This window comes from Schistocerca americana, chromosome 6 (assembly GCF_021461395.2).
Source record: "Schistocerca americana isolate TAMUIC-IGC-003095 chromosome 6, iqSchAmer2.1, whole genome shotgun sequence".
Lineage (NCBI taxonomy): Eukaryota > Metazoa > Arthropoda > Insecta > Orthoptera > Acrididae > Schistocerca > Schistocerca americana.
Window position 1 is genome coordinate 229,697,272 of NC_060124.1, and position 13,658 is coordinate 229,710,929.

Sequence of the window (13,658 nt, forward strand, 5' to 3'; positions counted from 1 at the left end):
CTATATAGTAGTTTCTCACTGTCAGCCTTGGACATCAGACGTATTGCAGAATGTTACCACCCCTAGTTTGAAAGTATTTTACACAGTGCAGTAGCAATGAAGTACAATGCTCCATTTTCTTTAAAAGATTAAAAACGGGAGGAGGCACAACACATGATTTGTGACATCATATAAGGAGAAAACATACACCAAGTTTGTTGCAAGAGAAGGTAAACTTGACTGATATACCTACAATTTTATTGACACGCCATAATCTCAGGTTGTTGACTGAAACCTTATTTTGTGGTTCCTTCAAGATGAAAAATTGATACCATCCAAAAGTGAGAATGCTGGGAAGTCATCAACTGTGACTTTCAACTCTCGCTGTCATCGCGCCCATCTCCTTAACCTTCACAGCTTTTGCTGGAGACAAAGATACCAATTTGTGCTGCAGCCTTAACCCATATCAATCGTGATCGCCTACTCCTTCACCTTCATTAGAATTTTTCAATCTTTGTTCAAAGTCTACGTTTATTACTGGAAGTAGTAACAATAAAAAAAAAAAAAAAAAAAAAAAAAAAAACATTGGTTATTTCAGAAACCATTATTTTGAGCAGTTCTGTCAGGTTAAAGCGGCAATGAAAAGAATCAGTGTCATCGAAAAGCAGTTGTTTAGGCAATAACTGCCAACCCTAGTGTCACTACACTTTTTCTCAGCCCCAGCTGTCTCTCCTTTCCACCAGTTGTGTAGACCGTGACCATCCTTCTCATCTGTGTTGATTTTGTGCTGGCAGGATATGGCTGCATCCTGGAGTGGCTTGTCTGTTCTTGGTCGAAGTAAAATAGTGCTGTCTATGTCTCAGTTATGGAATTGTGTCCTGAAAGAATGCAATGAAATTAGACCAGCTGATAATCTTATTAATAGGGACAAGGGTTACCCTCCGAGCAAGTCGTGGAAACTTGATGCTCTCATTTGGCAGAAGATTTTGACATTAGTTACAGGAAAAAAAAAAAAAAAAAAAAAAAAAAAAGACTTAAATACAGCATGAAGGTGACAGACAGACAGATTTGGGTTACAGTCTAGACATTAATCTGGACACCACATTGGCTAAATGTAGTGATGTAGTGGCTTGGCCTAGTATACAAAATTAAACACAAGTAGAATTTAGTCTGTGACCAAAAATGTTTGTTGGGTAGGTTACATTATGTAAGTCCTCTTTATTTTAATTCCTTTGATCAACCAACCAATGGCTGTTTTGTATTTTATCTGTGCAGCCCCTTGGTATTTAATTCAGACTCATTTGAAGAAGGCTACTCAGCCAAAACTGAGCACTAGTGATGATTACAAAGTAAGGAGATATTTTAATCCAACTAACAATAAGTAGTGCAATGGATTGTTATCAATCATTAAATTAGGAATGCCTTGACTAAATGCCTTCAGAGACAAGAGTGGTAAGTGAAGTAAAGTAATTTATGAAGAGCAGATCTGAAGTTAATTTTTATGTTTCTCAAACTTCCAAAATGCCTCTTATACAGTGTAGCTCTGGAGAATGTAAGGGCAGGTTGTGGTTGTTCTTGCTGCTGCTGCTGCTGTTGTTGTTGTTGTTGTTGTTGTTGTTGTTGTTGTTGTTATTCTTCTTCTTCTTCTTCTCCTTATGATATGGATCTCTGTTTGATATTAGAAGAGTATGTGTGAAATGTTGGATGATGGAAAGACAATGATTAAGGATAAAGATATATACACAGGTTTGGGGTAATAAGTTACAAATAAATTTTACTAGGCTAAAAGAAACGTTTTTATTACTACAAAAATCCAAAATGGGAACAATAGTAACATTTGTAAAAATAATTTTTTTTCACTGGACTATTTCTATAGCTGTATTATTTACAAAAAGCCTGTTTACAATACCAAAATTTTAGAACAGTCTAGAAATTTATTAGTAAAGCACTAGCAGGTGACAGATGACCACGAACTGCCAAAACACTGCAGTGCATTTTTTTAAAGTCATATGTCAGCATACGGTATTGAATGTGTGTTGAACAATAATCACATTGCACATGCACATCTCAGTTCAGAAGGAAGTATTATTGCAAAATAAAACCACAAACAAGTTGTGAATAACTCCCACACTCTAACGTTGTAATTGACTTAATAGCTAGGACAGTACAATACGTTACCTTATCCATTAACACATCACGAACATAAAAAAAAGGACAAGTATTGCTTATGTCTGCGTTCACTGGATATTCTGGTGCACTGTTTCTCATGTTGTGCACTTACTAATGTATGTTAAAGCCCCGTAAATTATTAAAATATCACAGTGTCTTATTAACTTCATTTTAAAACAATATTTATCAAACAATACTGTCATCCCTAAACATCTCTTTTATTGCTACAATAACAAATATTGTCATCTATGGTTAGCCCTCAAACAAAGCATCACGAGATGCCTTTTGCAATTAGTTACTGCCAGGACTTCCACTATGTGGAACCTGGTAATTGGAGTTAACACTAACCTACCCTGCTCATGCAACAGTTTTATTAATCAAAATATGGAATCTGAAATCTCATTTTGTCTGTGACAAAAATGAAGATGAAATGTACTTAAGTATATTAAAAGCTTTATTAATTTTCTGCATTAGTTTGATCAGAAGTTTCAGTTGTTACCTGATTCTATGAATCAATTATGCTCAGTTTCTTACATTTCTCCTAACATTTCTGTGCAAATAAATAAATGTATGAACAAAAACTAATGGTAACTGTCAAGAGACCATGTTCTTGTACATATGTATCTTTTACAAATTATGGTATATGTTACAGACATTAACAACACATAAAAGACCCTACTTACAGAAACCAGAAAAATCAAAAAGAGAAAACAGCTATTGCAACAAAATCACTTATCTTTTAAAATATGATGCTGATGTTTCTTTACTAAAGAACAATTATTTCTGAATCTTAATAATGTGCTCATGCTCAGAGGATAACAAACAGCATTTATGTGCTACAATGTGAAGGCAAAAATTGTGCCTGATGCACGAGTGCATCCAATATTACAAAAATACTGATGAATAGTTTGTCACATCATTTTCATAACAGTCCCTGACATTTTCATCCAAGGTAAATATGTACATAACAGAAGCATACAAATGTAGTTTATTATCAATCATGAACTTCCAGAAATAAAAATAGGAACACCTTAAACTAAAAACAAATCTATACACAAGTTATACATTGATTTTACACAACTTGCAGATACATTACGTTGTATTATAATGTGAAAATCAAATTATTGCTAGTGTTTATGAAAGTTTTTTTATCAATAATAATCTGCATTCCAGAGGCAGACCTGCAACATTTCACAGAAGGTTAATGATTTGGTAGGGCAGAGCTCACAAGATATTTAATAGCAGTGATCCACGAGTGATTGGTTCATCGATGGACGTATAAAAAGCACATGCTGAGTCCTCGACACAAACATAATGTTCATAGGAAGTTTTATTGCAGTAAACTGCAACTTAACTAGTAAAGTAGGCTGCATCTGGGCTACATTCTAGAACTGCATTTTATCATAGCCTTAATAGTCAAGACTACAAAATCAAAAAGGAAGATACTCTTAAAGGTTGCAATTTCCTCAGTGTTTTGAGGGATACATATTGCAATGTTTTAGTTTTTCCACTAACTGGTTCTTGTGATGCATGGATTGAATCTTAATTCTTCATAATCAACTTAGACAAAGCTTGAATGTCACACATCTCACAGAGAACACATTGGGAACCACTGGCTATAATATTCAAATGAAGTGACTGAATGTTCACGATTAACAAAAACATTAAAAATCACTAAACTAGCACAAATTTAAAGTTGATATTTCTTCCGGGCATTCATGACAACTTAGTGTGAATGCATGGAACATCATAAAACAAGAAATTAACAAATAGATAAATAGTTATGTCTCCCTGCAAAACCATTTTGATACTTATCATGCAATCACTTTGAGTAACATTTACTGATGAGGTACATCCATTTATTTGGAAATAAAATTTACTGTTATTTTAATAAACCAGAAAATATTGGAGAATCATCACATATTACATTGTTCGTAATATGTAACCAGTTTTCTTACAGTGTATGTGAATTCATAAATGCCAAATATTTTACCTATGTATGTAATACTATTCCCAACATAAATAACAACATCTCACACACAGTTACTTAATTTCTGTGTATCCTCTCAATTATGATGTTGCTGTAGCAAACTTACATTAATCCTCAAATGGAAATAGAAAATATCAATTAAAGATATGATGTAATCTTTAGAGAGACGTACATTAACGCATCCTTGATAGAATGTCCTAAATGTTACAAGGCATGCAGTATTTTAGCGTGACAGCTACATTTATTGCATTTCTGTGATGGCGATCCAGTTCTCTCACATATTTCAGCACCAGAGGATTAATTCCCACTGATATTAGCACCAAATGATCTGTTGGATGGTACTGCATACTCCAAACCATATTTGTATGTTTCAGCCTAATGGTAACCCATGACCTGTCAATTATGAAGTATAAATGGGAATCTGAAATAAAGGTTTCAGATACTATCTGACAGGTCTCAAGACAGTCCACCTTCATACTATTGCTTCAAAGATCTAAGTAAAGTTGAATAGTTGCAGAAATGAAAAATAAAGAAGTTTCCTACTTAGCATACAAAAACAGTGCCACAGCTTCTAAGTAATGAAATATGAAAATATTAATACAGCTAATGATATTAATTTTTTACTAAAGTAAAAAAATCCAACACAACATTCCAAAAGCAACACATCTCTCTTCGTTACCAGCAAACTAATACATTATTGCTGCTGACAGTAACACTGTAATTTCCAGTTAGCGTAAATGGCTCGGAGCACACGAAAGTGCAATATATAAATATGGCACAAAAATTTTCAGTTGTATATTATAAAATGATATGCACAAAGTCATGAAAGAACAGATATAACACACTCACAATTTTACAATCAGCAAGTTAGATGTAAATGTAGCAACTGAACTCAGAAACTGGTTCAACTACAAATACCCACATATGGGGACAATGAAAAGTTATAGCTATAAAAATATTTCAGAATCTAATTTTTACTAATTTTATTTGAAATAAAGGATTGTTACTAATAGCTTAAAAGCTTTTTTTATTTTATTTTAAAGCAATAAAATACATCCCATCCAAAAACGTGTCCTGAGTAATGAGAGTGATGCTCTTGGGATATTTCAATGCAGTGGCCAGACAGTGTCATTGGAAGCTTGAAGTGGTAAAACAAAGGTCCCACATATCAAATTTGCAAGTTCTATCTTTAAAAACATAGAAGTGTGAAAAAGAGGAAAGTCAATTCACAGAAAGATAGATAAAATTTTTGGCTTTTGTACCGACTATGCAAACATGGGATCCAGTGAAACTCCATCTGTATATTACACTTCCTACCTTCTTCCTCTTCAATGTGGGAAGAAAAATGGTTGCCTTCCACAATGGCAGAGAAAAGATAACTGTTGATGTTTAACGATGTGTCTTGAATGGCATTCTTTTTGAATACAAAATTTACACTGTGACATACACATAGTACCATAGCCACAAATGTTGAAATCCCAACTTTGGACAAAAACCAGAGTTTGAAGGCATCAGAAAGTTTTAAATTATAATGTTTTTAGGCCTGTCTGCAACACAGCACTTCCTCTTAAGGGCGAGTGGTTGTTTGTTCTCTCAGTCATTAATTAGCTTTCATTGCTTATTGGAGTTCCCTTGGTAACCATTTTATCTATCTTTATGCAGTGTGGACGTAATCCTAACCTATATAGAATGAAATTAAAATTACGTTCTCACTATGCTTTGTGAGGTAATAAGTATCTCAAAAACAGGAACAAATTCATTCAAGTGGAAGTACAAATTAAGTCTCAGTTTAGAACTCCCACAAAATTATTGCTCCTATCCACAATTTATTTTAGCCAAATTTGTCACTATTTTAGGACATCAGTTTTTCTTTTGTAAGTAATAATGAAACTCAACAAAGGACAAAAGGTATAATACTGAAACTGTGAAAAGATTTTTGTTCTGTTTTGAGAATTAAGATTTGTATTTAACATAGTATGGTCCCATTACAAACCTAAGGAATGGCATTTCTATCTATTTCTATAAAGCCTTTGTGAAAAGCAGAAATTGTATCATCTGGAATGTTTAAAGTGTATCTCGTACTACTAGAGTAGTAAAGACTTGACAGTGTGTTTAATGACTGAGTATGGCATAAGTTTTATGAAACTCTCTCTGAAGGTTTGGACTCTACACAACCCTAATGAAACAGTAACTATTACATCAACAGTTGAAGTAATTACTTTACAGATTTTCAATCTCCGACCAGCAGAAAAGAAATTGTATAAAAGCAATTACTTAAAGCTGATGTACAGATAGTTTTACAAATATACCAGACCTGATCTTTCATTACTCTAAATATAATCTCATATAAATAGCTTGTCATCTCCTACAAATAGTCTAAAATTAATTCATTTGTACAAAGTTTCATAGACATGGTCAGTATCTGAGAATATTACACAAAACTAGCTAAATGTCACTCTTGTACTTACAAAATTGAATTATCACTGTATCTGAGGTCAGTAAAATAGAGATGGATTTCTTCATACAACTTCCACCTCTTGTTCTTTATCACAACAAGGTTGCAGATTTAAATTAAAAGTTTCAATCACAGTACTAAAAACACGAGATTATGAAAATTACAATATCAAAAAAGTAGCAAACGACATAGGAACTTATCAGACAAATTAAATAAACACAAATGTAAGTAATGCTACTGCAAATGCACAAGTATTAAAGATCTACAGAAATTATCTGACAAAGCAATATGACTGACTGCACAAACCAAGGCATGTTGTGAGCCATGAAAGTGTGCAGGAGTAGATGTATCCTGTAAGAGGTTGTATTTGTTCTTTTTTTTACACACTAGTTGAGCAAAACATACCATCCAAAATTGGAGTATGACAGGCCTCAAGATAAATATTTAGGCCTTCATATAACCCTGCCAATGCTCTGCTTAATTTACTGTACAGCGCACATTATGTATCCTGTTATTTCTCATACTAAAGCCAACATTTCCTGAGCATACCAATAGCTCACTTGTGCTACAAGATAGCAGGCCAGGCAAATGACGTGAAAGGCTTCATAGAGATTAAAGACACAGAGCAGCTTTACTATCTCTGTGGAGCCTATTACATTTATTCAACACACATAATACACACCCTAGTGTTTCGCTGGAGCCATTTTGTAATGTGAAGTGGTGGTGATCGATGTGTCAAATGCAGTTTTTCAGTGCATCAAACTATATACTTATTGTAAATGTCATTTGACGTTCTGATGACATCATATCATTCCAAAACCCTCTGTACCCTCACTGATGGCTAGTAACAGAGCCTTTTCAAATTGCTCATAGCTTTCGTAATCGGGGAGGCACAGCTGGTTGAAACTGGAAAGAGAAATACAACAGAAAAATTAAATATACAGCAGATTTCAGAAGTAATGAACTACATGCAATATTTATTGTACAGAAAATGGGGTAAAGGAAGGTTGTAATTTACCTCTAAATTTGCAACGATCACAATTCCTTATCTTATATCTTGTTACAGTCGTTTGGACCAAATAAAGAACATAGACAAGGAAACAATTTTTTGTCTTATACTATAATTGTATAAATCGCAGTTAAAGTGAAGTTAACTTGCATTACTACCCACAAATATAGCCAAAGAGTAAATTTACAGGGAATCTCTACGAACTCAAAGCTCACTGAAGATACCTCTGTCAAATGGAGAGTTGTCTATATTACTCAATATTTTTATTGCTCACTATAATATGTTAAATATGTTATATTATAAAGCTGTGTTAATGCAGAAGACAGTTCTGTAGAACTAAAGGGCATAAAGGATGCCAAACAGGCTAAAATTTTCCTACATATTTCCATAGAATGAGAGATACTTTGAAATGTAAAACATGCTGAACTGAGCTCATTAAGTAGCATATTAATAAAGTTCTACTTCTAGGACTCATGGGTCACTTTCACATCTTTAAAGTGCCATGATATAAGTTTTCGATGGAAACTTAAAACAGATCATTATGATCAATTGTATGCGATTCCTGGGGCAAGTCTATCATTATCAATTTTAGCAAACAGAGCAATAAGCTTGTGCCATCAGCAAGTTTACAGTTTAGGTGGCCACTTACATAGGTTAATAACAGTTGTCTACCCAGCTCCGAACCATGTGTGATGATATATTTCATGTTCCCTGTGTGTTAGATTAATTTTCAGAGTACTCTTGCAATGAAATTTGTCAATGAGACAAGTTGCCTTCAGCAATTTAAGTAAAACTCCATCCGGCAAGGAAAATACCATTAATGGCTCAAAATTCTTTTCTTCTCTTGTCTTTTCTAAGGTTTTTGTTTCTTTAAGTACAAATTATGGTCAAAACAATTAAAGCCCTTTTACAGGTTAAAGAAAATGCCAGCAAGATAACTTTTTGTTTGACAAAGTAGTTCACAGGTGAAAGGCCAGATGTCAGTGTCCAAGGAGTACAATATTTCAGCAAATAACCATGTTGCCATCATCAGATGCATTGATGAACTGAATGCACAGGAGCTGGTGTCGGGCTTATATCCCCACCCTACTCCTCCTATGGTGTTCTGTACGAGGTCCATGCCCAGGCCAGTACACCCCCCCCCCCCCCCCCCCAAATCCTTGATTAACAAAGAACTATTGAAATTACTTCTACACCTGGCCAACCAGTTCAGTTCCTGGAGGTGGGAATGGAAAAAAGGCCACTAGACATCAAACATCAAAATTCAACTGTACATCAGAGAGAATACCCTCCGATGATGCTCCTTTCCAGACCATCATCACTCTCATGGCCAAGCAACTGAACAAGGACATGGCTTCAGTTCTTAAGAAGGGACTCAGTTTTGCACCAATCACCAATCACCAATCACTGACATCATTAGTGCAGTGGAACAGGCAATTGCATTTTGGGGCTGAAATTTATCTAATTTGCTTCAAATCCCAAGCTACTTTCCTGCACATTGAGCTCCATCACATTATGGCTCACATCCAAACTTCAGTGTAAATCAATCCAACCAACAAGCATGAGCTCTCAACGAACAAAAGCTCTCCACTTCAGCAGCAAACACCCCTTACATGTCAAAAACATGCTATAAAAGGGAAAGAATTCTGCTTTAACGGTGAAACTGTTAACTCTTATGGCAATGCCCTGTCCCAGCTTTTTTCTCTCCTACAGTTACCCCACAGACTTTGTCCAATAACAAATTTGCCAGACAGTCCAGTGCTCAATTGTTGAGCATGCTGTACAGCTTGACTGAAAACACCATACCATGTAGCCTAACTAAAACTTACTGCTCATCACCAGTTTCCCAGAAGCCCACTGATGGGAACTTCAGCTTCAGCATATCCTTTAGTACTGGCACCCTCCCTGACTCTAACCTTGTTATCCCACTCTTTTCCTCCTCCTTCCTCTATTGGTATTCATCAGATGCATTATTTCTCTTCTTTATTTTATGTTTTCTTCATCTATGTTTTTGTTATTTATTTATCATCCTATGTTAAGACCATACATTTTATTTATTTTACTCTTTCCACTTCCCATTTGCTTTTCATCTATATCCATTATTATGTCTCACTATCACTAACTTCATCGTCTTTGAACTAAACATTGGACAATACTTACTTATGTAATATTTTTACTTCCTACTCTGACTTTTTTTCCATCATCTTTGACTCCTTTTGTCCCCAAGAATGATGAGTGTCTCTGAACCTGGATATCAAGTGACTTATCCCCCTCCCTATCCAAACCACCCAGCCACTCCTGAAGAAGGGACTTACGGCTCTAAAAGCTATATGTATTGTATTTTTAAGTTTAACTGTGTTAAGAGTGGTGTCTCCTAAAGCAAGGGTCACCAAACTATGGCCTGCAGGCCATATCTGGCCCATGATGTCAGCTCATCCAGCACACAGGTGGTACTTAAATGTGCTTCATAAAATGTACGGAACATGAGGCCTCGTGACACAATTTAAATTTAAATATTATTTTTAGAACAAATGGAGATCTTAAATGTTGTTTTTAGAATAATATCCAGCTCCTGGCTGCTATGTTCCTTCAACTTAGCATTTTCAATTTTAAATTATTGTATCTAGGTATAGTACAGAATGATGGTGCAGCCCACGCTTGTCGTTTTACCAGTTATCTGGCCTGTTGTGAAAGACGTTTGGTGGCCTCTCCCATAGAGGTAAGTACTGACCAGTACAAATGTGTCTTGTAAATTTAAATTAAAAATTCTATCACACAAAAATACTAACAACTAGGAAGGAAGAATTAAAACAAACCATGTGTGAGCTGTTGGCAAGCTTCCAAAAGTGGGTGCAGCCGTTATCTGGAATCGAGGACTGAGTTCAGCAAAGCCCCCAGGTGGTAACTGTGAACAGCCTGTTGCAAATTGGAGTAACCTTGCTAGCTCTTCTTGTGTAAAATTGCTGACTGCTGTCCAGAACCAGTCAAGCACTCTTCGAAACTCAGGAGATCCACCAGATACAACATGATTTGCACGAAAGTCAGCAATGCTGTATTCCCCAGTTCCACATAGCAGCAGCTGAAAACAAAATTTCCATTATATTAATCCAGTTGCTACTCGTAGTAAATAAATTCCAAGGTGTCTCTCTGAATTCAGATTCTTTTTTTCCCTTCTGCCTACTTGCTTTTTGTTTTGTGAAATCACAAAGTTCCTACCACAATTCTGTGAATGACTGTAGGTGTTATGCACAGCAAATATTTCCTGCAAGCATTAAAGTTCTGTCACCAAAAGAATGGAAGGAAAATTTAAGTTTAAAGTCTCATCAGTGGTAAGCTCATTGGAGATGGGGCACAAATACAGATGAGGGAAAAATCTGACCATGTCCTTTTCAAAGGAACCACCATGACATTCACATTAATTACTTTAGAAACCACTTAAAACTCAAATCAGAATGACTATTGTGGATTTGAAACCCCAGCCCTCCCAAATGTTAGTTACTGTACCAAGTGACTTGGTATCTATCGCCACAGAAAGAGCTGCTAATGAACTTTTTGCAATGATGTATGAGGATCCAACGAAATTTATCAAAGCAAAATATTAAAAAAAAACTTCATTTTTTGTTTACTGAATTAGTAAGTTTGGAGACTTTAATGCTCAAAGAATTAAACTTTACAGGATATGAAAAAGCTTTATTTTATTCTGATGAGGGACAGTTGTCCACAAAATATTCACTGCATGGAGATTAGTGTGGTAAATAAAAGTAAAGAGCCTATGCAGGACCTGCAGTTTAGCTCATATTAGTTTTGTGGTGAATGACAAAATAGTCTTGAGATTCCATTACAGTTGTCTCTAGGTAAATCCCTCTATTAGACCATATTGTTCACATATTCTGGCTTTCTTCAAACTGATACTGAAACTATGTGTTAGGTGAGGCAGGGTGTGGTTTTCAGTTTTTTTTTTTTTTTTTTTTTTTTTTTTTTTTTTTTTAGGATTGCACTCCCTTTGCTACTAGTTTTGTATGTCCTTGAGAATAATTAATATACATTAATTATGATTTATCATGTGTTAGTATGGTTATTCATATTACCTTTTTAACTTAACAATTTGAAATTGTATTCTTATATCTTCTTTTACATCATTAAATCATGCAAGTACCCAACAAAACGATCAACAAGCTTGGGAATTAAGATATAAAATATTCATGAAGGATATTTTTAATCATATACCAATAATGCTAATCTGACACTAAAAATTAAAAATCTGAAACAGAAAAAAACCATAGCAACTGCAATAATCTTGCTTAAAAAAAAAAAAAAAAAAGCTGTGATATGCCATTGGCTTAAGGTGAAAGTGAGATGCAGGATATACACTCAACAAGTTAAATACCATCTACTGGGTTTTTCAGAAATATGATTACCAACTCTGAGGGCATATTCCCCATAGCACAGCAAGAAAAAAAAAAAAAAAAAAGCCACAAAACATGTGTGAAAATTTCCTTAATTTTAGGGTTTAATGACAGTTTAAGATCAACACATTCAGGGTAGAATAATTAACTAAAGTTTTTAACCTCCCATGAAAATTCGTTATCTAATGGTACTGCTACAAGTAACTCTCCTGAAGTATTCATTGTATCCTCAATCATGATGTAATGCTATGAGGATGTGTTTACTTTGACATTTATATAGATATGTAGTCAATCTTCCTTGAATGTTTCTCGTGTGTAGTACCCATAGCAATGAGTTACCTTATAAGAGTTCCATTTAACAAAGGCAGGTTCATTCATTCTGTGGGCAGGTAAATGTGATTTTACATGTAAGGTCACAAAAATGGTAATGGATGTGGACCGTATCAAAGTGTGTTTCCAGTCAAAAGACAACAGGGTAATTCAACTGTTGCAGCTGTTTATCATTATGTTCAGGTAGTATCCATACCACTAAAAATGTCAGAGCAAAGTAGACCACAAAGAATGCATTCTGCAGGCTGTCAAAGAAGATCCAGATATCGACAAATGACGTGGTGCCATTCCATCTGATACATCTTATAATATGAGCAATTAATGTATCAGAATCATGTTTAATATGTGCAGGATCTTTTGCTTGCCAATAACTAACAACAGAACTTTTGCCAATGTTTCATTCCTCAGACTGGTAATCCATTATTTGTACTTGCAGTTTTGCTTACACATGGGGCAACTTTTGGAAGATATGGGATAGCAAATTTTTACAAAAACTTTTTGCGCGCAAACAAAAATTCTCATGCTACAACTCAAGCTAAACATCATCAGTTTGTAATTGATATGCGAGCTGTAATTCTCAGCAACTGTCTGATTAAGTCCATATATTCTCTCAGCATGTTACACAGATATTATCTATATGGAATTTATTCAAAGCAACAGCCCCTGAAAATAAGAGGAAACAAATAGTCTGGGCATGATGAGACTCCACCACATTTCAGTCACACTGTTCAAAATGCACTATATGATATTTGTGGCGAATTATTGTCTGTGAAGTCTCCAAACACAGTAAACATTCCTAATGTAGTGACACTTCATAAAAGTTTCATGAAAACTTAGAAAAGAAAGTGACGTAATAGAGGGGTGTTTGAAAGCTTGTGACAGTTCATGGTCAATGAGTGTATGAGTTTGTATATAAAAACAAAGATGAGGTGACTTACCGAACGAAAGCGCTGGCAGGTCGATAGACACACAAACAAACACAAACATACACACAAAATTCAAGCTTTCGCAACAAACTGTTGCCTCATCAGGAAAGAGGGAAGGAGAGGGAAAGACGAAAGGAAGTGGGTTTTAAGGGTGAGGGTAAGGAGTCATTCCAATCCCGGGAGTGGAAAGACTTACCTTAGGGGGAAAAAAGGACAGGTATACACTCGCGCGCACACACACACACACACACACACACACACACACACACACACACACACACACACACACACATATCCATCCACACATACAGACACAAGCTTGTGTCTGTATGTGTGGATGGATATGTGTGTGTGTGCGCGCGAGTGTATACCTGTCCTTTTTTCCCCCTAAGGT

General features: G+C 35.2%; 1 protein-coding gene across 1 annotated transcript in view; it reads right to left on the bottom strand.

Moving 5' to 3' along the window:
- Nucleotides 1–1,757: 1,757 nt before the first annotated feature.
- The window catches only part of LOC124619611 (apoptosis-resistant E3 ubiquitin protein ligase 1), a 656,004-nt gene continuing 644,103 nt past the window's right edge, over nt 1,758–13,658 (bottom strand). The window contains exons 15-16 of the mRNA XM_047146114.1: nt 10,419–10,681; nt 1,758–7,499 (exon numbers count right to left, since the gene is read on the bottom strand). Coding sequence (XP_047002070.1) covers nt 7,397–7,499; nt 10,419–10,681 — 366 coding nt within the window. The 3' untranslated portion in view covers nt 1,758–7,396. The remainder of the gene's footprint in view (nt 7,500–10,418; nt 10,682–13,658) is intronic.